At 38.8% G+C, this 27,432-nt stretch overlaps 1 protein-coding gene across 3 annotated transcripts in view; it reads left to right on the top strand.

Moving 5' to 3' along the window:
- The first annotated feature begins 214 nt into the window (after positions 1-214).
- Positions 215-27,432, top strand: part of LOC115224731 (E3 ubiquitin-protein ligase MIB2) — a 28,073-nt gene continuing 855 nt past the window's right edge. Inside the window, exons 1-8 of one of the 3 annotated variants that reach the window (XM_029795603.2) lie at positions 667-934; positions 3,987-4,470; positions 8,861-8,897; positions 10,979-11,191; positions 14,932-15,107; positions 17,297-17,373; positions 18,518-18,589; positions 22,986-23,839. In XM_029795603.2, coding sequence (XP_029651463.1) covers positions 4,031-4,470; positions 8,861-8,897; positions 10,979-11,191; positions 14,932-15,107; positions 17,297-17,373; positions 18,518-18,589; positions 22,986-23,191 — 1,221 coding nt within the window. In that variant the 5' untranslated portion in view covers positions 667-934; positions 3,987-4,030 and the 3' untranslated portion in view covers positions 23,192-23,839. Of the gene's footprint in view, positions 935-3,986; positions 4,471-8,860; positions 8,898-10,978; positions 11,192-14,931; positions 15,108-17,296; positions 17,374-18,517; positions 18,590-22,985; positions 23,840-27,432 lie in introns of those variants that run through there. The other 2 variants (XM_029795602.2, XM_036513586.1) reach the window with 2 other exon arrangements.

Below are 27,432 nucleotides of genomic sequence, written 5' to 3'. Positions count from 1 at the left end.
CCCATGGGCGGCAAAAAATAATATACCCCTGTTCACTACCCGTCGTCCACACACACGCGGATCTTTTCGGTTTGAATGGCAGTTTTTAACATAATTTCTAGGTAATTAAAAAATGTTAAACTTCGTATACTGGTAGAATGTGTTTATAAAACATCTTTTTCTCTTGGCTTTATTGAGAAAATTCTACAGTTTGTAAGATATTTGTTGTTTTTTCCTTCAATTTCTGCAATTTAAAAAAAAACAAAAAACATTATAACAAAGGTTTCGACATTTATTGCCAATAGCGGAATCCCTGCAAAACCTAAATTGTCGCCCTCAATCACAAAGGACAGGTGCCCTCCTCTATCTTTCGTTGACCCTCCTGACGCATGCTCAAAGTAAGGCCATTTATGAGTAATGTCTGTCGTATGGCATCCGTGTAGTTTCTACGCCTTATGTTCTTACTGCATCGCTTTAATTATATCTTAGGAAGAAAGTATCAACAGATGTTTCATATAATTGCAAGTAACACGACACCACTTTCAATGCTAATATTTATTCGGTACTTATATACACCACAGGCCCGGACATAAACATTTTTTTGATATATAAAAGTTATTAAGTATAAAATTGAATAGAAATAGGGATATAGAAAAAAAATAATTCCTGAAAATATTATAAAATAAATTATTATTATAAATATAAATATTATTATTATTATAAAATAAATTCCTGAAAATATTTTTGTTAAGCAGATTTTGTTAAAAAGACAGGGTGGGCGTGTCGAAACTAAACCGTTGGGAGATTCACACGAATTATAGGCCAGAGAAAATCATGCAACTATTTATTTAGCCTGTGACAAAAATCAACAGTGTTAATATCTGAAGAAGGAAGTCTAAAGACATCATTGAATTTAATTTTCTTTGTGTTACCGGCTATAAATATCTCCTTTCAGGTAAATATATTTTTTATTTTAAATTTCTCATTTATAGCAAAGAATTTATGGCCGACTTTTGTTTCCTTATAACAACTTCCAGAAAAATATATAAATTGTAATGAAATTTTCTACAAATAATTTTTCTGTGGGTGACAAGAGGGGGTTCGGAAAATTCACCCGTGCTATCTTTGTTTCATAACTTTGAGAAGAATAAGTATTTTTCAATGAAATTTTCTATAAATACTTTTCAGAGTGTTTAAATTAGGATTAGATCAGAATTTGATGTTAAAAGAAAAATAATGAGAATACACACACACGCGTATACATACTGACCCGCATCACAATTTTTTTTTTTCTGAAATTTCAAGTTCCATTTTGTAGTTATATGTAATGTGTGTCGTTATATATGTGTACGATCCCACCAAATTCATGTTTTCATATTAAACTCCAGCAATCTTACGGTTCTAGTAAGATTGCCTAAATTCCTCTATAATAATAATAATAATAATCTACTCACCCTGAAAGGTATTTACAGAAAATTTCATAAAAAATTTATCCGTTTTTTTTTTTTTGTTTTTTGAAAGTATCTTGTGTGAATTTTACGTAACTCCTTACCCGACCCTCAATAGAATTTTTTTGCCCCACATATTTCTTCGATATAGTCAGAATCTACACTATCCGAAGCGTATTTACAGCATATTACGAGGTCACAGTCATCATCATCATCATCATTGTTCGACCGTGGTCGAGACTTTCATAGTCTTTTCAAATGGCTAATAATGTGTGCGCGCGCCACTACTACACACATTGGAAAGCATTGTACAACCAAGTACTAAAGAAGATCTTTCCTCCTCCATGAAACAAAGCTGTTCCCGCTGGACGTCAACCCAGTATTTCTAAGCTACGGACCCAGTGATTTATTGTAAGGTTATCTCCCTAGATAGATTGCCTTCACTACGGCTAAGGAGCCCTTTCTACCCCATGTACTTGATTCCACGCAAAAAATCAGAGTTCTTTTTTGAGTGAAAATTCCGGGGAGGGGGGCTTCCCCCCCTCCGGACCAATTCCGAACCAAAATATGGGATTTCCAGCATATTAGGAGGTCAGGGTACTTGATTCCACGCAAAAAATCCGGTTTTTTTTTTTCTTAGTGAAAATCGTGCAGGTGTTAATCTGTAATTTTACCGAAAATTTTATTAAAAAATATCCATTTTCTGGAAGTTATGAAGCAACAAAGTCCGGGGGGGGGGCACACTTCTGTTGGAATGGCCAATTTATGTCCATTAAAAACAAAAAAGAACTTATAAACTTATGGAACTCCAACCAAATATATTGAGTCCTTTCTTTCGTCGCTATTCATGACCTCATTAACGAAAGACAACGAAGGAACATAAGGAAAACGGGCGAAGTTTCGTATGTCGTAGATCAGATTTCCGTCGATTTCCGTAAAAAATTTTTATTTTTTTACATAAGTAATGAGAGCGAAAGAGACTAAGAGGAAGCGATTTTACGACGAGAAGGTTTCACTTTGAAGTCGGCCTGTGTGCGTTTGATGGGGTGTGGGAGACAGACAGTATGTTGTGTAAGTGAAGTGCTTCTGTTAGTGTGTGCGAAGAGACAGAGAGAGTAATGTGTGAAAGAGAGAGATAACTGATTTTTTTACTCGGTGTATGTGTATATGTATGTATGCATGTATGTGTGTGTGTGTGTGTATGTATCTATGTATGTGTGTGTGTTTATGTATGTATGTATGTATGTATGGCCGGCATAGACTTTTCACACAGAACATTACCAATCGGATTTTGTCACTTTTCCTTACACATTTTGTACTGTTCGTTCCTTTTGCTGCACAACACAATGTTTACACATGCATATATATGCATGCTTGCACCCAGTTTCTGTGCACCTCTATAGACTATTAACTTTTTTTTTCCTTTGAATGCAACTCTTTTCTCATGAGAAGAATATCTCCTCATTTTATAACTCTCCCGTCTTTTTCTTACCATTTCACCATCGTCACATCAACAGAGACATTAAGGCTGCACAGTAGCAGTCGACAAGGCATGTATAACGATTAAATAAAAAAAATTTTGTCTATATCTTCGATCACTGTCATTATTCCATTGAGTCAACCTCATTATTTTCTACATAGCAGACTGTTACATAAACAGGCGCCGCAAGGTAATCTTTCGTTTTAATTCGAAATAATGTAAACACTGAATCGGCCATACATACATACATACATACATAAACACACACACATACATAGATACATACACACACACACACACATACATGCATACATACATATACACATACACCGAGTAAAAAAATCAGTTATCTCTCTCTTTCACACATTACTCTCTCTGTCTCTTCGCACACACTAACAGAAGCACTTCACTTACACAACATACTGTCTGTCTCCCACACCCCATCAAACGCACACAGGCCGACTTCAAAGTGAAACCTTCTCGTCGTAAAATCGCTTCCTCTTAGTCTCTTTCGCTCTCATTACTTATGTAAAAAAATAAAAGTTTTTTACGGAAATCGACGGAAATCTGTGCTACTACAACCGAAACTATGCCGGAAAACGGAAAAAAAAAATGTACAAAGGATGTGGACACGTTCATCCTCATCAGTTTTCTACCCAAAGCTCCTCTCAATTTCGATGTATGCATGCAAGATCCACTACATATATATATACGCACACACACTCACACACACGACCGGCTTCGTTCAGTTTGTGCCGACTAAATCCACTCACAAGGCTTTGGTTGGCCTGAAATTATAGAAGACACTTGCCCACGTTGTCATGCAGTGAGACTGAACCCCGAACCGTGTGGGTGGGAAGTAAGCTGCACAAATTTTAACAACAAAATCGTATGAACCCCAGTTGAAAATCCCTTGTTTAGAGAATTCTTAGTTGGTTGGGATATTGTTATCGTTGAGCTTCAGGTAGGCTCTGATCTGAAATATTTGTTATATTTATGTTATATTTATGATAAAAACAAGTTCTCCCCAACCCTCCTCTCTCCTACACAGCATTTTTAGTGTGCCTTTTTTTTTCCAGATCAATCAAGATTCTAAAAATAGAACCCTTGTAATAATAATAAAATGGCAATGGATGGCAATACGGAGCTACACTGGGCCTGTCGTCGTGGACAGAGTGACAAAGTTGCAGAGTTGCTAGAGTTAGGACTTGCTGTCAACGCGATGGCTATGGATGGTAATACACCACTTCATTGGGCCTGTCGTGAAGGATACTATGATATGGTCAATGTTTTACTCGCATATGGAGCAGATGTCAATTTGGTGGCCAATGATGGCTACACACCCTTACATTGGGCCTGTCGGGGTGGATTCAGTCATATAGTAGACGTTTTACTTACATGTAAACTTGATGTGAATGTCTTGACGAGGGAAAATTACACAGCTTTGCACTGGGCCTGTCGGAGTGGAAACTGCGACACAATAACTGCATTAATGAAATCTAAGCCTGAAATCAATACAGTGGCTTTGGATGGTAACACACCTTTACATCTGGCAGTTTCAAGGTAAGTTAAGAATGATCTGGAAGATCCATATCTGATTGTTTGTTTTTTCTTTTAACTGTTCAATAATGTTGGGAAGAGTTTCATAGGACGCAGATATAGGTTGGATTTTCTCCGTTTTAACGGAGATTTCCCAATTTTGTTTTCACCACAGCCTTGGAAAATAATGGGCCATCTTTTATTTACACTACGCATTTAAAAACCATAGTAAAAGGCCTTTTCGGTAAAAAAAAAAAAAATCCAAATGAAAACGTGGGATTTAAGGGAGATTGGGCTGTTGTTTCTAGCACATCCCACGGCCACCTTCATCATTTCATTATCTCTCACATGTATCGATGTTTTTCACTATCTTTCTCTCGCCACCCTCACCATCCCGAAAAAAAAATTGGGAAAAATCCCCGTCAAAATGGAGAAAATCCAACTTATGTTGCCGTCCTGATCCGACACTTCGCCAATATTAATTTGTCATAATCCTATCCTGGACTATATTTCTAAGTAATGAAACATATACTTAAGGTCTTTGTAATAAGTAAAAAATAATGTATACTTCGTGAATCTTCTTTGTTACTTTTAAAGTTCAAATTTCGTTTATTTCTTTTAACTTTTCAATCACGTTTGTTTATATTGATTTGTTATAATCCCATCATAGGTTATATTTTTAAGGGCGCTCCTTCGGTATAGGTACCGTAAGTGGCTTTGTTTACATTTCTGAAGATAACAGAAACCCTTTTCTTCCACCTCTAACCCTAAGACAAACCCTAACCCCCTCCCCCCCATATATAAAAAAAAAACTTTCTTGAAATGTATCCGGTACTTCCGGTACCTATACCGAAGTTACGCCTTTTTAAGTAACGGAAAGACATTCAGGATCTTTGTTACTGTTAAAGTCCCAATTTCGGCTCCCTTTGAGCGTAACAGGTTAACCGAAAAACTTGCCTAAGAGACGGGGGCAGGTTTTCTTTGATGAACTGTTCTTGGACTTATCTAGCAGTGATTATCTCCCTTACATTAATTCCCACCATGACCGCCATTATTGTCTGTGTCGATGTTGGCTTCTCATTAGATTCTTTTCACTTCATCTCATCTATATCTTCGCCTGTTACAGTATCAAATACTCACCTTACAGCAATTCCTTATAAAACTTTACATTTCTCTCTTGTAATGTGTTAAAACAGTAACCATCGACGCTGAAATACCTCGCAGTATATTCTGGTTCGTTTCTTTTATGTTTCTTGTTCAAATCTTGCATTTCATCCTTATTTGAAATTCATTTTTCCATGTTTGGAAAATTCCATTCAGATGAAATTCTTTGAAGCAGATTTTTTATAGCTGGATGCCTTGTCTCTAACCAATCGTCCTTCGGAAAGACTTCTTGTTGTGCCCCACGATGAGAAAGTCATAAAAATCGAGAATTTCTATTAAAAACTTCATTTCTGTATTACGTATATTCATGCCTAAAAGTTAGGCAAATTGGGTCATGAATATACATACTCGGTACTATTTAAGAAGAGTGGTCCCGGTGCGCGTACTCGCGCATCCCCGCTAGCTACATACTCCTTACTCTTTTACTTGTGTCAGTCATTTGACTGTGGCCATGCTGGAGCACCGCCTTTAGTCGTGCAAATCGACCCCAAGACTTATTCGGTACTACTTAAGAAGAGTGGTCCCGGTGCGCGCACTCGCTAGCTAGTCGATCTTTTGTGTTTTTGTTTTTACTTTAAAAAATTATTTTGCGTTTTATTTACTTTGCTAGGTAGTCGTTGTAGGATCGACTAGTCACGACTAGCTAGCGCGGATGCGGGCACCGGGACCATTCTTCTTAAGTAGTACCGACTTATTCTTTCTAAGCCTAGTACTTATTCTATCGATCCCTTTTGCCGAATCGCTTAGTTACGGGGGAGGTAAACACCAGCATTGGTTGTCAAGCGATGTGGGGGGGGGCAAACGCAGACACACAAACATACACACACACACTCATATATATATACGACGGGCTTCTTTCAGTTTCCGTCTACCACATCCACTCACAAGGCTTTGGTCGGCCCTAGGCTATAGTAGAAGACACTTGTCCAAGGTGCCACGCATGTGGTTGGTAAGCAAGCTACTTACCACACAGTCACTCCTACGCCCATAACACAGAAATGAAGCTTTTATTTTAATAGAAATTCCTAATATTTATGACTCTCATCATCATTATTATAATACATGGTAGGAAATCAATTTTCCACCATGTGTAATATATTTTAAAAAATTATGGTGGTGGGGGTACAAAAGGAAGTGTTCCTCAACCAGCACTTGTTTTCAAGTAAGGTTATGTTTTCATGGGAGACTTGAAGCGAATCATCAAAAATACATAGACATTTACATACATATATACAAAAGCACATACTGCTGACTAATAAGAGAGGGGAGTTAAAGTGGATGTGTGTGTTTGACTGTTCAGCTCTGGTGGAGATCAAGGACATTGTTGATAACCTTCAAAATAAATTTTTAAAAAAATAAGAATAGGCGCAGGAGTGGCTGTTTGGTAAGTAGCTTGCTAACCAACCACATGGTTCCGGGTTCAGTCCCACTGCGTGGCATCTTGGGCAAGTGTCTTCTGCTATAGCCCCGGGCCGACCAATGCCTTGTGAGTGGATTTGGTAGATGGAAACTGAAAGAAGCCTGTCGTATATATGTATATATATATAAGTGTGTGTGAATATGTTTGTGTGTCTGTGTTTGTTCCCCTAGCATTGCTTGACAACCGATGCTGGTGTGTTTACGTCCCCGTCACTTAGCGGTTCGGCAAAAGAGACCGATAGAATAAGTACTGGGCTTACAAAGAATAAGTCCCGGGGTCGATTTGCTCGACTAAAGGCGGTGCTCCAGCATGGCCGCAGTCAAATGACTGAAACAAGTAAAAAGAGTAAAAAAAAAAAAAATTCTATTTTCCGTAAATTGCCGAGCACAACAGATATGATGTACAAATAATGGGAAATTGTTGGACACCACATTTGTGATAATGGCAAGAATTGTAAGCAACTATTGCTTACAATTCTTGCCTGGTGCATATGACGGCTTTCTTTTAGTATCCGTCTAGCAAAACCATACATGATTTTGGTATCTGATGGGGATATAACTTAGATATATTTCGGCCACAAATTGGCCCAGGTCATGTTTAACTTAATAGCACCACCTGATTGGATCTGTTGCATCATTTTTAAGTCAAGTTTTGTGGTATCATGGCCCAGTCAAATAGGGAGTTATTGTTGATTGAGATGTAAGGTGGCTTATATGGTATCCCTTGAAGAAATCTGTCCAGATTGGGACCTTATTCTTTGATTTTTTTCAGGATAATGTTAAATTGAGGAAAAGAAATTGTGTTGCAGTGAATTTATGTGTTGTGAGTCTGAATTGTATAGGGAGCATGTGGCTCCAGCCTTGAATGAATTCTGAATCCAATGTGGTACATTCTCCACATTGTGCAAATGATCTGACACTCATGGCGGCACCCAAAGTGGCATGCAGTGGGACTGAACTTAAAATTACATGGTTAGGAAGCAAAATTCTTAATTACATCCTTATTTACCTTTGTTCACTATTGGCAGGATGTAATATGTTACAGAAAGGTTCAAGGGTTGATTAAATAAGCTATCTCCTCTTCTCTATAATATTTGTCCTTGCGAGATGATTAACCTTTTTTCCTACCACATTTATTGAAATACAATTGCTTTAGTTGATTTTGAAATTAATGAATTTATTAAAAGAACTTTGTCAGTATTAATTTGATATTTGGAACAAATTAATATGAAAATTTGATGAAAGGTTTTTAATTCAGATCACTTCAAAACAGAATTTATATCTCAGAACCAGGGGCATTCTCAGGTGGGTGGTGTCAAAAGGGTTACTTATTGTATATTACTGTATCATATTACTTCATTATTGTGCCTCATCTAGATTCTTGTGTTAATCAGGTGTGTATGTCATTTATATTGATACAGTCCTGTATCTTTTACTTGTTTCAGTCATTAGACTGCAGCCATGATGGGGCACCACTGCCTTGAAATTGAATTAATCAATCCCAGTAATTTTTTAAAGCATGGTACTTATTCTATCAATCTATTGGCTGAACTGCTAAGTTATGGGATGTAAATACACCAACACTGGTTGCCAAGCGGTGAAGGGGGAACAAACACAGAGATGAACACAATCAATTTCTGTCTGTCATATCCACCCACAAGACTTTGATCAGAAGACACTTGCCCAGTTGACTGTTTTGTATATTGTAGAAAATGTTATAATTATATTTACTTATGTTTGTTTTCATGAATTATTAATCTAATAATCAATTATCTCAATATCTGTAATGTTTGCATTTTTAGTAGCAATATCATCTTTGTATAACTTTCAGGAATGATCAGAAAATGGTGGAATTGTTGCTGTCCCAGGTTAGTCAGTATATACACTCCTTTAGCATTTATCATTGTTGGTTGTTCAATATCATCATTGTTGGTGAAACAAACATATCCAACCCATACAAATATAGAGAAGCATGGTACATAGTGGTAATTAGGATAGCAATATTTGTGGTGTTGACAATAGCCATTGTGAAAATGACCATCACGTTGACAATGGTCACATGATACAACATATACTTTAGATCTAAATATGAAACCAAAATATATCACATTGTTCTGTGTAAATATATACCAAATGATACAGTATACACACCTTATTATAGGCTAATATAAATGAGGGGTGCTGAAAAGTTCCTAGTTTTAAGGGTACCATGAAAGCCCTGGTTGGAGGCCCAACCATCTGAGTTTTTTTTTACAGGGCTTAAAAAAACCGAAGTGCCACTCAGTGTGTGAATCTGAGAGGGGAATATGTTGAATAAAATAATTGATCCTGTAGTTTTTTACCCAAACCCAGGACCTTATCAGCACCTAGTATAACTACACTCCATTGGTTATGAAAACATATGCTCTGATTGATCTAATCAACAGGACAGCCTGCTTGCAAAATAAATGTGAAAGTGGCCCCACAGACACACATACCCTTAATGTAGTTCCTAGAGAGATTCAGCATGAGACCAAATGTGAGAAGGTTGGCTCTTTCAAATATAGGTACAACTCACTTTTGCCAACTGAGTTAACTGGAGGAATGTGAAATAAAGTGTCTTGTTTAAGGACACAACACGTTGCCATGATTCAAACTCACAACCTTATGATTGTGAACTGAATACTCCCTACCACTAAGCTACATGGAATAGCAAAGATAGTTGAAGGACATGAACAAAGTGAAGAATTGTTTGTTTGCATGACAGAAAAATATTCAATCAATCCCAACAGATGGACTAGCCATCCAAGTTAATGGCTGATGGCAGTACAGCAGATAGAATGCTTGAGGATATGAAGACAGGAAAGGCAGCTACACTATTTGGTATAGTTGCAAAGATACTGAATATTTCAGATGAGGATCATAGCCAATCAGGAAATAAAAATAGGTGTTATACCTAATGACTGGTGCAAACAGAATTATTGTTAATTATTACAAGGTAAAGGAGATACAGGAGAGAGGAAACTACAGAGGCATCAAGTTGGTGGTCTAGCTTATGAAAGTTACTGATTAAGAACAGAAATATCTTTCTTGAGGTGCAGTTCAGTTTTGTACCAGAAAGAGGTATCACTGATGCCCTCTTTCTGATGAGACCACTGCAAGAGAAGTTCAGAGCTAGCCTATACCTAGCATTCATTGACCTGCAGTATTCAGATTACTTGGTCAAATGTGATACTTATTTATTCACATTGTCTTGAGTTAATCCTGCATTATCTCATTGCCTCAAGATTTCAACGATATGATTGTTTATTTTTAGAATGATATTGTAAGGTAAATATGAAAAGTTGGATCTGGCCAGTTTCAACATAAAACATGTAGAATATTTGGGCTGGATATGGCCAATTTAACTGTTTAATGGTTAAGAGTGTTTTTATGTTCTGTAATCTGGTTGTCACTAAGAAAACTAGATGTAGATGAGGGCCTTGTGACAGCTGTGCAAGTCAATGAGGTGCATTAGCAATAAGTTCAATGTGTGGGTAGGGATCTACCAAAGTTTAATCCTCAATTGCCTCCTGTTTATTATAATCCTCCAGGCCATAACAGGAATGTAAATCTGACTGGATGTGGGACCTCCAATATGGAGTTCTTGGAACTGAATCTGTGGTAGATGATTCAAAGGAAAAATTCCAGTTATGGAAGCAAAACATAGAATCACGAGGCCTGAAGGTAAACTTAATAAAAGTTGAAGGGACAGCAAATAGGAAAGAAGATAGGACTCTGCTTTCATCCAGAAACTGGTTGTACTCATTATGCAAGAAGTGACTAGATATTCCAAATTATAGAGGGACCTATGAAGGATATTCTTCACCTGACAACACTAAATCTGCATTAAAAGTTTGATGATGAAGACCATAATGACATATTGATATATATACAATTATTTCCAGTTTTTTTTCTTTCTTCAATATAGGATCAAATACAACTGAATATTCAAGACCATGATGATAGACAAACACCATTGCATAATGCTGTCTCCAATGGACATGTGGGACTGATTCATGCTTTAGTGTTGAAAGGGGCTGATGTTAATGCTGGTGATATGTATGGAGATACTTCTCTTCATCTAGCCTTGAAGAAAAGGAGGTTTAAATCTGAGACTAAACATATTGAAGCCTTAGATAAGGTAAGTTTCAAAACTATCTTGTGAGAGAGAGACTGATGGATATTGTTTGTCATGGCTCAGTTCACATCCATTCGCATACCATTTGACAGGTGTACCACCCCAGTCAGACTCCCTGACTGATACTATTGTTGACTAAGGCTTGTGCTTCAGCACCTGTCAAGGTGCTCAACATGCATCATCTGTTTCACACCAGATAATGAACCTCAGTTTGGCAATGGCCTGATCCCTCCTACATCACTGTTAAATATCACAGTCCCTTCTGATAAAGCCTACTTGAATTACATTACCAGTAATATTCAACCTCCTTGCATCCTCAAACACATGGCTCCTCTACTGTATTGAGAGCAACTCCTAAAAAATTTGTCATCAAAGTGTGAAGTCAAAACGATCATTCCAAAATAATGATCTATCATAGAAGAGAGGGCTGTTTGACATGATTAGATAACCTCTTTGTACATCTCTTGTGAGAGATGCAGCATTGAGGATGAATGAAGCCAGCTGAACCCAGCTGAACCCACACCAGGTGAAGCCAGCTCAACCCACCCGGGTGAAGCCAGCTCAACCCACCTCGGGTGAATGCTGTCTCAAGTCAAAGATAACCTCTTTAGTGCTTATTTCATTCTGAGAAGAGTTCTAACTGTAACAGGTCTCCATACATCCACTGGCATCTTGTGTCATGTCATATAATACTGTTGAATGTAAGGACCTCAGAGAGATGAGTATTTCCAGTGAAAATCCTTTGTGTTCTGTAAAAGTTGGAGTTGAAGCATTAAAAGCCTTTTATATTGGTATGACCAGGATAATCATTGTGGTTTGGTTGAATTTGGACATGCTGTGCATACTCATCATGTTGTTATTACCTGTTTTATGAGTTATGTAAATGTGTATATTTCATCATGTTGAACCATTAATCCCCACACATTTTTTCTCTCTCCATTTTTTTTTTAATTCTTTCTCCTTTTTTCACCTCTCAATCCTTTCTGTTAAAGAGCATGGGCTCAAAACGTCAGAAATTTGCAGTCTTCTCTAGCATCAAACTAATACACCTGCTTGTTGTTCCCTCACCTGTTTGTCTTTTCTTTTCTGTAAATTCAAATGATATAAACATATGTATATATATATATATATACTGTGAGTGAGAATTGTGATGTGGTAGGAGAGAAATGTGTTCGCATGGATGATGGTTCACTTGCGCTAAATGAGGATGCAAAGAGAGAGGTTTGGAGACGCCACTATGAAAGGTTGCTGAATAAAGAAAATGAATGGGATAAAGAGAGTCTGCCGAATGTTGACCCAACAGAGGAACCAGCTATCCGAGTTGACAGTTACTTGGTAGTTAAGGCAATTAGAAGCATGAAGACAGGGAAAGCCCCAGGCCCATCAGGAATTACTGCAGAGATGCTCAAAATATCTGGTAGTGTCGGCTATAGCCTAGTCACCTGTATAGTTAACCAGGTGATACACGAAGGAGTCATACCCAATGACTGGTGTAGCAGCATAATAGTCAACTGCTACAAAGGTAAAGGTGACACCCTAGATACAAATAATTACAGAAGTATCAAAGGATTAGGGAGTAAGTCAGTTTGGTTTCGTGCCAGGGAAAAGCACCACTGATGCCATATTTCTAGTAAGACAGCTGCAGGAGAAATACCTAGCCAAAGATAAGCCCCTGTACCTGGCTTTCGTTGACATGCAGAAAGTCTTTGACAGGGTCCCCTGATCCTTTATCTGGTGGTCAATGAGGAAACTAGGGATAGATGAATGGTTATTGTGAGCTGTGCAAGCCATGTACAGGGACACTGTAAGTAAGGTAAGGGTTGGCAAAGAGTACACTGAAGAATTCAAGGTAGAGGTTGGGGTCCACCAGGGTTCAGTCCTCAGCCCCCTCCTATTTATCATAGTCCTCCAGGCAATAACGGAGGCATTCAAGACAGGATGCCCCTGGGAGCTCCTCTTTGCTGACGGCCTTGCTCTAATTGCTGAGTCACTATCAGAACTGGAGAAGTTTCAAGTGTGGAAACAAGGATTAGAATTGAGGGGCCTTAGAATCAACCTAGCTAAAACCAAAGTCCTAATAAGTAGGAAGGCAGGCAAACCACAAATCCCTTCAGGTAGATGGCCCTGCTTGATCTGTAGTAGAAGCGTAGGTAGAAACTCTATAAGATGTACCCAGTGTAAGCTATGGACACATAAGAGGTGCAGTAATATCAAAGGAAGGCTAACTGGGAAGATAGTTTTCGTATGTGGCAGATGTTCGGGAGCGATAAATATTGAAAATGTGCAGAGATCAACTTCCGCCACATTCCAGGGAGAAAAACTAGAAATAGTTGATAGCTTCCGTTACCTAGGTGACCAAGTCAGTAGCAGAGGAGGGTGCACTGAAAGTGTAGCTGCTAGAATAAGAATAGCTTGGGTAAAGTTCAGAGAGCTCTTAACTCTGCTGATGACAAAGGGCCTCTCGCTTAGAGTAAAAGGCAGACTGTATGATGCATGTGTATGAACAGCCATGCTACACGGCAGTGAAATATGGGCTGTGACTGTTGAGGACATGCATAAGCTCACAAGGAATGAAGCCAGTATGATCCGATGGATGTGCAATGTCAGTGTGCATACTTGACAGTGTAAGCACCTTGAGAGAAAAGCTGGACCTAAGAAGCATTAGAAGTTTGGGTGCAAGATTGACGACTGCGCTGGTATGGTCATGTGGCGAGAATGGATGAGGTTAGCTGTGTGAAAAAGTGCCATACCCTAGCGGTTGAGGGAACCTGTGGAAGAGGTAGACCCAGGAAGACCTGGGATGAAGTGGTGAAGCACGGCCTTCGAATATGCTGTGCTTGAGAAGACCCGGCAAGCCAAATGAGACCATAACCTGTGGCCTATGCCAGGAGCGTAACCAGCCCGCTTATGCATACCTTTTCCTTCTTTGGTCACTAAACTCTGCTTGTGAAGACCTGTTGAGGCAAGTGAAATCAACCAAAATCAAATTCGATGACTGGCATCTATGCTAGCGGGGTGCAATGAGCACCATACAAGTGTGATCAGTGACAAAGCAGCTAACCGGCTTCCGTGCCAGTGGCACATAAAAGGGTACCATTCGAGCGTGATCATTACCGTCGCTTCACTGGCACGTGTAAAAAGATTTGAGTGAGGTCGTTGCCAGTACCGCCTGACTGGCCCCCATGCCGGTGGCACATAAAAAGCACCCACGACACTCTCGGAGTGGTTGGCGTTAGGAAGGGCATCCAGCTGTAGAAACTCTGCCAGATCAAGATTGGAGCCTGGTGCAGCCATCTGGTTTGCCAGCCCTCAGTCAAAATCATCCAACCCAGCATGGAAAGCGGACGTTAAACGATGATGATGATGATACACACACACACGAGTATATATAGCTTTATACATAGTGTGCATGAGCATTTGCTTGTAAAGCATTAGCGTATGTATATACACACACACACACAGTCCTCTTACATAAGTACTTCCCATATTGTGACCAATTGATTTTATCTAGGTAGTTGTATAGTTAAGTTCTAGTGTGGTTTGTATTTTGGGATGAACTTATTAAAACATAATTGAATATAATGTAAAAATCAATTTAAAATGGACTCAACCCAAAATAAGGTAAGAATTCAATATTATGTAATCAGTTCAATCTCTCAATGTACAAACTGTACAGAGATATAGTGTGGTTATTGTGTAATTATCATGATGTTGCACTCACTTTATATTTTCATCCTTTGTAGTGCTGTTTAAAGCTTGGTTTTGCTAAAGAAGCCAGACTTTCTGCTGCTGTAGTGGTTAGCTATCTAGCAGAGCAAGGAGCAGACCTTTACTGTAGAAACAAATACAATACCAAACCAATTGATCTCATTGAAGATCAAGATCTGAAAAGGAAAATAAAAGTGCTTTATCCACCTCGGTAAGTATTCCTTAACAGTGACAGGATAAACCAGCAATACACTTTGTTAGATAACACCACAATTGTTTCAGATTCACCTACAGAAACATTACTGAAGCATTATATATATAAACTAGCAGTATTGCACGGCGTTGCTCAAGTTTGTTTTCTTTTCGACCCTTTAGAATTGTAATTTTTGAAAAGTAAAAATTTTGCATTATGTAGCTTGTTATTCTCATTAAGTGAACATTTTTCTAAAAATGGCAACACAGCAGTAAAAAAAATCGTTAAAAAATAGGGATTTTCATAGAAAAAAAGCACCTTTTTGATGTAAATAATTTTTGGTGTTAACATGGTCCGATTTGAATTTTTTTCTTCTACGGAAGGAAGAGCAAACCTTCTATCATAATCTCAATTTTGGTCAACTTGTGCTGCAGGGTATAGGAGGAGATAGTGTTAGTTGAAGGCTACCAAACCTGCCATACACAGACAACTTCAACTTTATATATATAGATTGACACATGTCTTCAAGCAGGTATATATAAAGTGTTTACTGAAAAAAAAACCCAAAAACCATAAATCTTGTAAATATATCTAGGGCCCAAAAAATGTTCAGTGTTCTCTTGAGAAACTATCTTTAAAAAAAAACACTTGAGAACCTTCCAACGAATACATAAATTTGAAGACTGAAACTTTTTCTGTATGTCAGCGTTTTAAGAAATACATCTTGTTGGAATTTTATAGACCACAGGACACTTAGTAAACCATTAACTTCTGATTTACGTTTACTTGATATCGAAATTGTGCAACGATTGTTATCTCCCTTGTGTCTCTTTACAAGCCTCTCTTGTTTAAACGTTATCTGTTCAAAAGACGACTGACAAACGGTCTTGTGATGGAATCAATTATTATTTCAACCAGGAAACTCTGAGTAGCTCTATTAACAAGATTTGGATTTTTTAATTTTTTTATTATATGATTATCTTTACTCTCTTAGCTGATCGACTGCTTTTCTACTTGTTAAGCATTACCACATAATATATGTGTGTGGTCTGATCAATAAGTATCCGGACTGTTACCATAGTAACGAAGCTAAAGCACGCAGAAGGAAGCCGCCCAGTTGGCAGAGATTAACCTTGAAGTCTGCTGTGCATGCACACTAAGTTTTAACATTCTAGTTCATTTCCGTTGTTTACAGCAGTGCTTGGAAGGAACGTGTGTAGCGTGTGATTGCTGCACTGACCATGGCAGAAAGTTGAGCAGAGAATCTGCATCAAATTTTGCCAAAAGCTTGGCGATACTCGCTCAGAGGCCTGTGCAAAGTTGCAGAAAGTGTATGAGCTGCACACAAGTGTACAAGTTTCCAAGACAGTCGGTGATTTAATGATTTCCCATCATGGTTGCATGCACATCTGCAATGTTTTTCTCAGATCTGCTGGTTGCAAGCCTCCCGGAACGTTCGTCACTATAGATTTTCATGATTTTGTTGATTATTTTAGAATGACAATGTAGAGTAGGTGTGAGAAACTAAATCTGGTTGGTTTAACATGTTAACTGCCTCATGTACACCACTGGTGGATCATTGCAAACTTCATACAACTGCTATATGCACTGTTGCTGGTATATTTTCACAATTTAAGAAAATATTTTATTCTGTATCTTTGACAGGATATTTAACCATTTGGAGTTTCAGTGCTAAGAAGACAGAACCCTTTTCCCTAGCTCTACAGAGAGCATGCACTTAATTTTCAAAAAAAAAAAAAATTATAAAAAATTACTTTACATGTATAAAACTACATATATTCTTGTATAGAAAATTGAATGAACTAACAGAATCTTTGTCATTCAACTTTTCGGCCAATGGATCATCCCTGTTGTCTCCTAATGGTTAGATAACATGAGTGCTGAATATTAAAGCTTAATTATGAAATAGTGGAGAAATGAAAATAAATGACATTTCCTTGTAATTAAACAGTACGCAGTATGACTGGAAATAGATGTCATCATTGGTAATTTTCAGTATGGACTGTGGCAGTTAACCTGTTAAGTATAAAACAGGTAGAATATTTGAGCCAGTTTATATGTTAAATATTTTATTCTACAATTGATCTTTTCTCTGAGTATTGTAATATTCACTGTAAACCTGTATACTATATATTATTTAGTGTTAATTAATGCTATTGGTGGGCTGTGTTTTTATTTTGTTTCAGATTGGAGAGTCCATTGTGTAGTGGTAATCAGAGTCCATTGTGTAGTGGTAATCAGGGCAGTGAACCTCAAGTGACAGGTGAGTGTAAATATGTTTGTGAAAGTAGCGCAAAATCATCTGCAAAGTCGAGATCTTCTGGAGCTTCTGCATCCGTCCATTCAATCATTTAATTATCAGCTGGTTGTAACTTTTTAATGATTCTTTCCTGTGTCAGTCTAATCACATGTCCATAGTGGTGGAGCTGTTGACCCCTCAGTGTGAAGCAGCAGCAGCTGGATCCTTGAAAAACTCCCTGGTCTCTAAGCTACACACCCATTTGAGTAACTTCCAACTAGAAGACTGGTTTGTTGTCGGTATATTACCCTTCAGTATCATACCAGCTGTAAAACTAAAAGACTAAAAAATACTGTAAAAATAAATGGGGATTAATGGAAAGAGAAGTTTAAGTATCTTAGGGGATGTATTAATATGGAGCAAGATGCTAAATTGCAGATGCTGGCACAGTAATGCACCAATTCTCAGCAGTCGATCCTCTGAAGACGAGAGGTTGGTCAAAAGACCAAACTTGCTGTCTTAAATAGGGTTTCTCTGAGGGATCTCTGGGGTAACGTTTCTCATCTGGGTGTGTAGGTTAGAAATCAGGGAGTTTCTCCAGGTCTGGCTGTTACATCTCCATGCTAAGGGGTCACAGGAAAGAATCACAAAAGGTTTATAGCTAGATAATATAAATGATTATTGTGAGAATATGTTGGATATCTTTAAAAACTGAGGAGATTTAGAGAAAGTAGTTAACTTTTAGAACGGACTAAACATAACAGGAGGAGACACATGGGATGGAACATAGCTAAAGAGGTCACTGATGTGTGATCATCATTGTCGTTTAACATGGGCTGGACGATTTGACAGAAGCTGGCCAATGAAAAATTTCATACAAAAGACACTCAAATAATAATAATAATAATAAAGCTGAAATGAAAACCAAGTATATAATGTGTGTGTGGTTAATTGGCAAAAATATGACCATCCCCAAATAGTTTATTTTATTGCAGTCCTAAATATTTAGATATTACCTGATACCTCTGTAGATATTGTAAATGTTGAGACCTTAGTGGTCAACCATTGACCACTGATGATAGCAATGTTTCACAATAATAGATTATATATTATAAGCAGAGATGGGAATTCCAATATAAAGTGAAAGATTTTGAAATATTTCTTTCAGATTCTCAAAAACTGGATGAGAGGGACATTCTCAGTATAGCAAAACAGTTATCAAACAAATGGCGGCAAGTTGGTGAGTATAAAAATAACAATACATGGTTTATATCTTTTTAATTTTACATCTAATTGAGCTTTTGATACATGTGGACAGATGTGGCTGTGTGGTTAAGAAGCTCGCTTCCCAAACATGTGGTTTTGCATTCAGTCCCACTACGTGGCACCTTGGGCAAGAATCTTCGCGCTCTGGGCCAACCAAATCTTTGTGAGGAAATATGGTAGATAGAAACTGAAAGAAGCCTCTCATATATATATATATATATCGTCAGTAGTCCATATGTACGTAAAAGAAGCACACTTTAGAGTATTAGGGCAGAAAGCTTATACGGACAGGAGCAGTAATGTATTTTTCAAGAAGTTAAAAGTTATGGCCATTGGTCTCCCTCTTCCTCAAGTTCCATCCACTTTAAGTGATCAGCACTTTCGTATGCAACTGTCTACATCCATACACATCAGCTGACCAAACCTATGCAGTCTTCTCTCTTGCACACAGCATCTAATTCCCCTTATGCCCAACCTGTAAAGCGCTTAGCTAGTATAGACGACTAGTCAGACTGGAACGGCTGAGGTCACATAACCTCTCTAGAACTGGAGGGAAAAATACATGATGGTCAGTTGGTGTTGTAAACAAAAAAATAATTGTGCTGATGGATGAGGGCTATCCCCATTACATTGTTTCTAGCTAAAGAGGTTGCGCACTTTATGTAGCTTATTATTCTCTTTAAGTGAACATTTTTCTGGTTGAAATACACCGAAAAATGACGACACAGCAGTTAAAAAATCGTAAAAATTAGGGATTTTCATAGAAAAAAAAGCACCTTTTTGATGTAAATAATTTTTGGTATTAACATGGTCCGATTTGAATTTTTTCTTCTACGGAATGAAGAGCAAGCCTTCTTCTATCATACTCTCAATTTTGGTCAACTTGTGCAGCAGGGTCTCGGAGGAGATAGTGTTAGTTGAAGGCTACTAAACCTGCCATACACAGACAACTTCAGCTTTATATATATAGAGAGATATATATTCCTGAAAGTTATGAGGGGGAAAAAATCGGATCGTGTGAATTTTCCGAAATACTCTCCCCACCCTTTCGGAAAACATTTTCCCCACACATTTTTTTATAATCGTAATCTTTGCCATTTGAACGGTATTTCTATAAAATTTTCAACAATATACATCCATTTTCCCGAGCTATGGGAGGAAAATCGGATCTTGCGAATTTTCTGAAAGCCCCCGCCGCCATTCTTTTGCGCAAATTTTTTCCCTATTCATTCTCTGCACATTTTTCTTTTTTTACACCTATTAGATATTCTTTTTGTGACCGGGAGACAAACTTATATATATATGCAGCAACATGGAGATTAAAACCTGTTCCGTTTCTTATTCTCGTAGTTTCATCTTTGACCTACTCCCGTCTCATTTTCATAAGTTGTCCTTGACATTATCATATGCTCTCATTTTTCTCCTATGTCGACCTTGACACATTTATCTCCATTTTTTTTTTTAACACGCTTCACTTTTCTCGACCTTATTGTATGTATAAATATATATTTATTTCTCTTTCTTTATCAGTCACTTTTAACTCTAAAATACTTCATTCCTCCTGACTGCAAGTCACTGCTATAAACTACTACGTTTGCAGCTAAGCAAACAGGAAGACCTGCTCATTTAACCTGCTAGAAATTACAGCCAAAATATTATACTTCCTAAATACCTTTCAATATATGAAAAAGTACTAACTGTTGTGTAATTATCCTTACAATACTACAATAGATTGAACCAACAAAGTGCTGTAGAGAAAAGTTACAAATATAACAAGCAAATATGAAATTAGGAATAAATAACTGTCGATGTTACATCAAAACAAATGTGATTTTTGAATTTAGTGGCAAAAAATGCATATATGAACATTTAAAAATTAAAATAAACAAAACATTATTACATTGTGTAATCATTAAGGCTGTTAGATCAATTCCTGAATCAGGTAGCATGGTGTGTTCCGTTGTCTCAATGGTCCTGTGGGTAAAGACATGGACACCGCAACACATATACCACTTGGACAAAGGATCAATCTTGTCCCATACTGATTGTGTTTTGTTTTTAATGATTGGTTAGTGATTACATTAGTTTGATAGGTTTATATATATTATTTTCAAACTAGTTATTGTTGTTGTCTCAATGGTCTTGTGGATAAAGACATGGACACAGGTGTTTTTTTTTTTTACCCCCCTTCTCCATTTACAGAAAAAATAAAATCCTATCACAATCCCTACCTGAGACTGAAACCTCCATCTACCCCACTGTCTTGTTTGTAACCAACCACCCTTATCCACTGGGCCACATGGCCCTTAATACTACTTATACAAAATAAGAGAAACTTAAATCTATTCTAATGATTGGTTAGTAGTCTGATAGGTTAAATATATCATTTTCAAACTAGTTATTGCTGTTATCACTAGCTGAATGATGACTAAGTTATTTTACTAAAGTCTTTGTTATATTTAAAATTAATTGAAAGAAACACAGAGCACCTCAACAGAAATATGGTAACAAATGTCTTGTTTTCATAAGTTTTGAATTAAATCTTCCACCAAACCTTAGTCACAATTTATGTTCCTAACACTAGCTGAACGATAATCGAGTAAATCGACCCCAGGACTTATTCTTTGTAAGCCTAGTACTTATTCTATCGGTCTCTTTTGCCGAACCGCTAGGTTACAGAGATGTAAACACACCAGCATCGGTTGTCAAGCAATGTTGGGGGGGGGGGACAAACACAGACACACACACATGTATATATGACGGGTTTCTTTCAGTTTCCGTCTACCAAATCCACTCACAAGGCTTTGGTTGGCCCGAGGCTATTGTAGAAGACACTTGACTAAGGTGCCATGCAGTGGGACTGAACCCGGAACCATGTGGTTCGTTAGTAAGCTACTTACCACACAGCCACTCCTACGCCTATTATTTTTTTATACTTAACTGGCGGCCATTAAACTGTAGCTGTGTGGTCAGTGTAAGCACTGGCCTCAATGAGTTGCGACATCACTAGTGTCAAGCTGTATTGGCCTTTGTCTTTCTTTTGGATAACATCACTGGTGTGGAGAGGGGAGGCTGGTATGCACGGGCGACTGCTGGCCATTCATAAACAACCTTGCCTGACCTTGTGCCTGGGAGGATAACTTACTAGGTGCAATCCTATGATCATTCATGACCAGAGGGGGTCTCCTGTACCTTGAAAGTACACTCTGGCACATCGCCTCCATTGCTCTCTCTCTCCCTCTGGCTGGGCTAACCATTTATATAATCTACAAGACACCTCTTTTTGCTCGTCTGTCATACTCTAACTTCTCATGGCCTGGCACAAAGCCACCTATGCCAATACCTTCCCCCATCTCATTTGAGGGGCTTTTGTCTTGCAAATGACTTGGTGACCTCATCAGTGCTGGTGCTACATACCACACAGCCATGCTGCATCTATGGTGACTTTCGTTCTTGAAATGCTTTGGTTAACATTGGTTAGAAGCCTTGTATATATCAATAGTGGAAATTTTTTGCTCCATTCCTCTTGTTATTCCCAAATTTACCATAATCCAAAATGCTTCTACTCATTTATTACAGCACCGTCCATTGGACGGGGGGCTTTTTGCTTGTACATGATGAAACTGCTGATAGTTAGTAAAATAAAATGAGATCTTGTCAAGCACAGGGAAGTCATTAAGTTGCATTGTATAAAGTAAATTTACAACTTTTGTCTTCATTCAATTTGTTTTTGGAGTGGCTGTGGTAAGTAGCTTGCTTACCAACCACATGGTTCTGGGTTCATTTCCACTGCGTGGCACCTTGGGCAAGTGTCTTCTACTATAGCCTCGGGCTGACCAAAGCCTTGTGAGTGGATTTGGTTGACGGAAACTGAAAGAAGCCTGTTGTATATATATATGTGTGTGTGTGTTTGTCCCTCCAAGATCGCTTGACATGGTGGTGTATTTACGTCCCTGTAACTTAGCGGTTCGGCAAAAGAGACCGACAGAATAAGTACTAGGCTTCCAAAGCATAAGTCCTGGGGTCGATTTGCTCGACTAAAGGCGGTGCTCCAGCATGGTCACAGTCAAATGACTGAAACAAGTAAAAGAGTATTTCTCTGTTAAAAGCTTATACAATCCATTTTAAGAGTAAAATTTCTAAATTATCATCCATAAGTTAGTTTAATCCTGATGTGACACTCACCACTTAGGTAGGTGCTAGACATAACTACTTAAGGAAGAGAGGGCACTACAAAAAATAGGTTAAGAACCACTTTTGTAAAGGGTTGTTGTTCATGACAGGAAGAACATTTGGCTGTAGACAATCTGCCCCACATAAATGATGATGACGATGATTGTAATTAGTTCTTATTGTTGTATCTTTTGCAGGAATTTTTCTAGGAATTAAAAGCATACAACTGGATAATATCAGGTGTGATTATCCTTTAAACACACAAGAACAGAGCTTCCAAATGTTAAACAGGTGGTACCAGAGTTCCAGACCAGAGCAACGTACTGTTGATGTTCTAAAAAAAGCTCTCAAAGAGGCAGAATGTTTTGAAGCTATTCACTATTTACCAACTAAAAGAAGTTAACGTAACAAGGTGTATTCCTGATGTTTTGAGATTTTTTCAGGAGTGCCATTAATGTCTAAGAAATACAAAACTTGAATCTCGTTTTGTACTCTAGCTACTTTGTGAAGGTGTCCAAGATCCTTGTCACAACCTCTTTCATCTTCTTAATGCCTTCAAATCAATTGCCCCTGAGGTTCTCCTTCAGCTTGGGGAACAGTCACAGGGAGAAAGGTCTGGGCAGTAGGGATGGTGAAAGACAGTTCCGGCACCTGTTTTTGTCAAGTAAGTTGATTACCAAGATGGAATTGTGGACTGGTGCTTTGTCTTGGTGTTCAAAGTGGTTACAGCTGTCTCCTTCAATCTGGAATAAAAAAAAAAGTTGGCAGGTCAGCTTATTTGATGTATAGTAATAATATACTAACATTACATTTATAAGTGCTTCTAAAAAAATAAAGTTTCAAAACTTCTTGAATGCACCTTGTACATGTTATTGTTGTGTAGCTTCAGGCTTAACCTTGAAGGAGCAAATCTATAATTAGACATTCTATTCATGACAAACTCTTTAAAGGTGGTAGGGTGTGATTTGAGGGGCATTTGGCTACCATTTCTAGCATGTGCCTCTGGTCAGTAGAGATAAGCTTTTGAAATAAAGATGAATTTTAAAACCTTCATGTGTTGTTTTAATTATAATTACAAGTACATCAATGAATGCTTCCATTGTTATATTGGCAGAATGCAAACTCAGAAGGTATAGACCCGTGATTCCCACCATGGGGCATTGGTAATATTTTGGTGAGGAATGTGTGTAGGGTTATGTTGTATACCTTTTGTATACAATGTCTAGTATGCCAATAAGAGAAAGGGGGCAATTTGAGAATGAGGTTTAATAAAATAAAAAAAAAAAAATTATACCATCCCTTCTGTGGATTTTATCAAAGTTTTGACACTTTAGAGACAACAGATCTTTTCATCAAGTCTGATGTCTCTAAAGAGGAGAAATAAGATTATAAGTGAAAAACGAGAGACAGTGTTTATGTGTCTAAGAGTTTGAAATGGAGTAGAAGTAAAAGGGTAGCATCAGTGAAGGGACACAGATTTATGGTACTGGTAATGCACACACACACACACACACACGTGTATATTAATATGTATGTATGTGTGTGTGTGTGTATATATATGTATGCATGTATATAAAGTTAATCCAAACAAGAAAGCACAAAAAAACACAACACGAGGACGTGGAACAAATTATTGGACGCTCAGGAAAGAAGGAGGGTTTAACGTTTCGAGCGGAGCTCTTCGTCGGAAACATAGGAGAAGGGAAGACGGGGGAAAAAAATCGCCAACGGTACACACGAGGTCATGTATGTATGTATATCATCGTTTAGCGTCTGCTTTCCGTGCTAGCATGGGTTGGACGGTTCAACTGGGGTCTGGGAAGCCAGAAGGCTGCACCAGGCCCAGTCTGATCTGGCAATATTTCTGCGGCTGGATGCCCTTCCTAACGCCAACCACTCTGAGTGTAGTGGGTGCTCTTTATGTGCCACTGGCACAGGTATCAGACGAGGCTGGCAAACGGCCACGATCGGATGGCGCTTTTTACGTGCTACCGGCACGGGGGCCAGTCGGGGCAGCGCTGGCAACGGCCACGTTCGGATGGTTCTCTTACGTGCCACCGACACTGGTATCACACCTACAATTTCCATTGATGTTGATCGATTTCGATTCTGATTCTCACTTGCCTCAACAGGTCTTCACAAGTAGAGTTTTGTGTCCCAAGAAGGAAAGGTATGCATAAGTGGACCAGCTACATCCCATGTAGAGGCCACAGGTTATGGTCTCACTTGTCCTGCCGGGTCTTCTCACGCACAGCATACTTCCAAAGGTCTTGGTCTCTAGTCATTTCCTCAGTGAGACCTAAAGTTCGAAGGTCGTGTTTCACCACCTCGTCCCAGGTTTTCCTGGGTCTGCCTCTTCCACAGGTTCCCTCAACTGCCAGGGTGTGGCACTTTTTCACACAACTATTTTCATCCATTCTCGCCACATGACCATACCAGCGCAAACGTCTCTTTTGCACACTGCAACTGATGCTTCTTAGGTCCAGCTTTTCTCTCAAGGTACTTACACTCTGTCGAGTATGAACACTGACATTACACATCCATTGGAGCATACTGGCTTCATTTCTTGTGAGCTTACGCATGTCTTCAGCAGTCACGGCCCATGTAGCATGGCTGTTCATACACATGCGTCATACAATATGCCTTTTACTCTGAGCGAGAGGCCTGTAGTCACCAGCAGAGGTAAGAGCTCCCTAAACTTTGCCCAGGCTATTCTTACTCTAGCAGTTACACTTTCAATGCACCCACCCCCACTACTGACTTGGTCACCTAGGTAATGGAAGCTATCAACTATTTCTAGTTTTTCTCCCTGGAATGTGGCAGAAGTTGGTCTCAGAGCATTTTCAGTGTTTATTGCTCCTGAGCATCTGCCACATACAAAAACTATCTTCCCAGTTAGCCTTCCTTTGACTTTGCTGCACCTCTTATGTGTCCATAGCTTACACCTGGTGCATCTTATAGAGTTTCTACCTACACCTTCTCTACAGATCGAGCAGGGCCATCTACCTGAAGGCGTTTGTGATTTGTCTACCTTCCTATTTATTAGGACTTTGATTTTAGCTAGATTGACTCTAAGACCCTTCGATTCTTATCCTTGCTTCCACACCTTAAAGTTCTCCTCCAGTTCTAAAAGTGACTCAGCAATTAGAGCAAGGTCATCAGCATAGAGGAGCTCCCAGGGGCATCCTGTCTTGAATTCCTCCGTTATTGCCTGGAGGACTATGATAAATAGGAGGGGGCTGAGGACTGAGCCTTGATGGACCCCTACCTCTACCCGGAATTCTTCACTGTACTCGTTGCCAACCCTCACCTTACTAGCGGCGTCCCTGTACATGGCTTGCACAGCTCTCACTAACCATTCATCTATCTCTAGTTTCCTCATTGACCACCAGATAAGGGATTGGGGGACCCTGTCGAAGGCTTTCTCCATGTCAACAAAAGCCAGGTACAGGGGCTTATCTTTGGCTAGGTATTTCTCCTGCAGCTGCCTTACCAGGAATATAGCATCAGTGCTACACCAGTCATAGGGTATGACTCCTTCGTGTATCACCTGATTAACTATATGGGTGACTAGGCTATAGCTGACACTACCAGATATTTTGAGCATCTCTGCAGTGATTCCTGATGGGCTTGGGGCTTTTCCTGTCTTCATGCTTCTAATTGCCTTAACTACCAAGGAACTGTCAACTCAGATAGCTGGTCCCTCTGTTGGGTCGACATTCGGCAGACTCTCTTTATCCCATTCATTTTTTTTATTCAGCGACCTTTCATAGTGGCGTCTCCAAACCTCTCTCTTTGCATCCTCATTTAGCGCAAGTGAACCATCATCCATGCGAACACATTTCTCTCCTACCACATCACAATTCTCACTCACACACTGTCTTGCAACACGAAACACCTCCAGTCTTTGGTCCTCATGGCGCAGAACATTGGCAAATTTTTTCTTATCTGCTTCCCCTCTGGCTAGAAAGACCTGTCTCCTAGCTTCCCTTTTGGCAGTCTGATACAATTCTCTGCTACCACCATTCTTCCAGTCCTTCCAAGCCTGTCTCTTTTCTCTAATAGCCCTGTCTACAACATTGTTCCTTCACCACGTTACCTTGGGACGAGAGGGGACTTTGTACCAGCCACAGATCTGGTCAGTGGCTCTTAGCAGGTTGTCCCTTAGAAACGTCCAGTTGTCTTCTACCCCATGTGATGCTCTATCCCCTTCTACTTCGTCAAAGGCTTCAAGTAATATGTCCCTAAATTTCTGTCCATTCGCAGGATCTTTAAGCTTCCAGATCCTTTTTCTCCATGTTGGTCGTCTTCTGGTTGTCCTCTTAGTCCTGATCCTAAAGTCACTAACTACCACTCTATGTTGCGGGGTGCATTCTTCGCCTGGGAAGGTTTTGGCATTTATAAGCAGCCATCTTTCCCTTTTCCTGGCAAGGATGTAGTCAATTTGGCTGGTATGTCGGCCCGATCGGTAGGTGACTAGGTGGCTGGTAGGTTTCCTGAAGTTAGTGTTGCAAATATATATATGTATGTATATATATGTATGTATGTATGTATATATATGTATATATATATATATATATATATATATATATATATTATATATATATATATATGTATGTATGTGTATATATATGTAGAAATGAA

This window comes from Octopus sinensis, linkage group LG26 (assembly GCF_006345805.1).
Source record: "Octopus sinensis linkage group LG26, ASM634580v1, whole genome shotgun sequence".
NCBI classification, from domain to species: domain Eukaryota; kingdom Metazoa; phylum Mollusca; class Cephalopoda; order Octopoda; family Octopodidae; genus Octopus; species Octopus sinensis.
The sequence above is the reverse complement of the archived record's forward strand: the minus strand, read 5'-3'. Positions and strand labels throughout refer to the sequence as shown.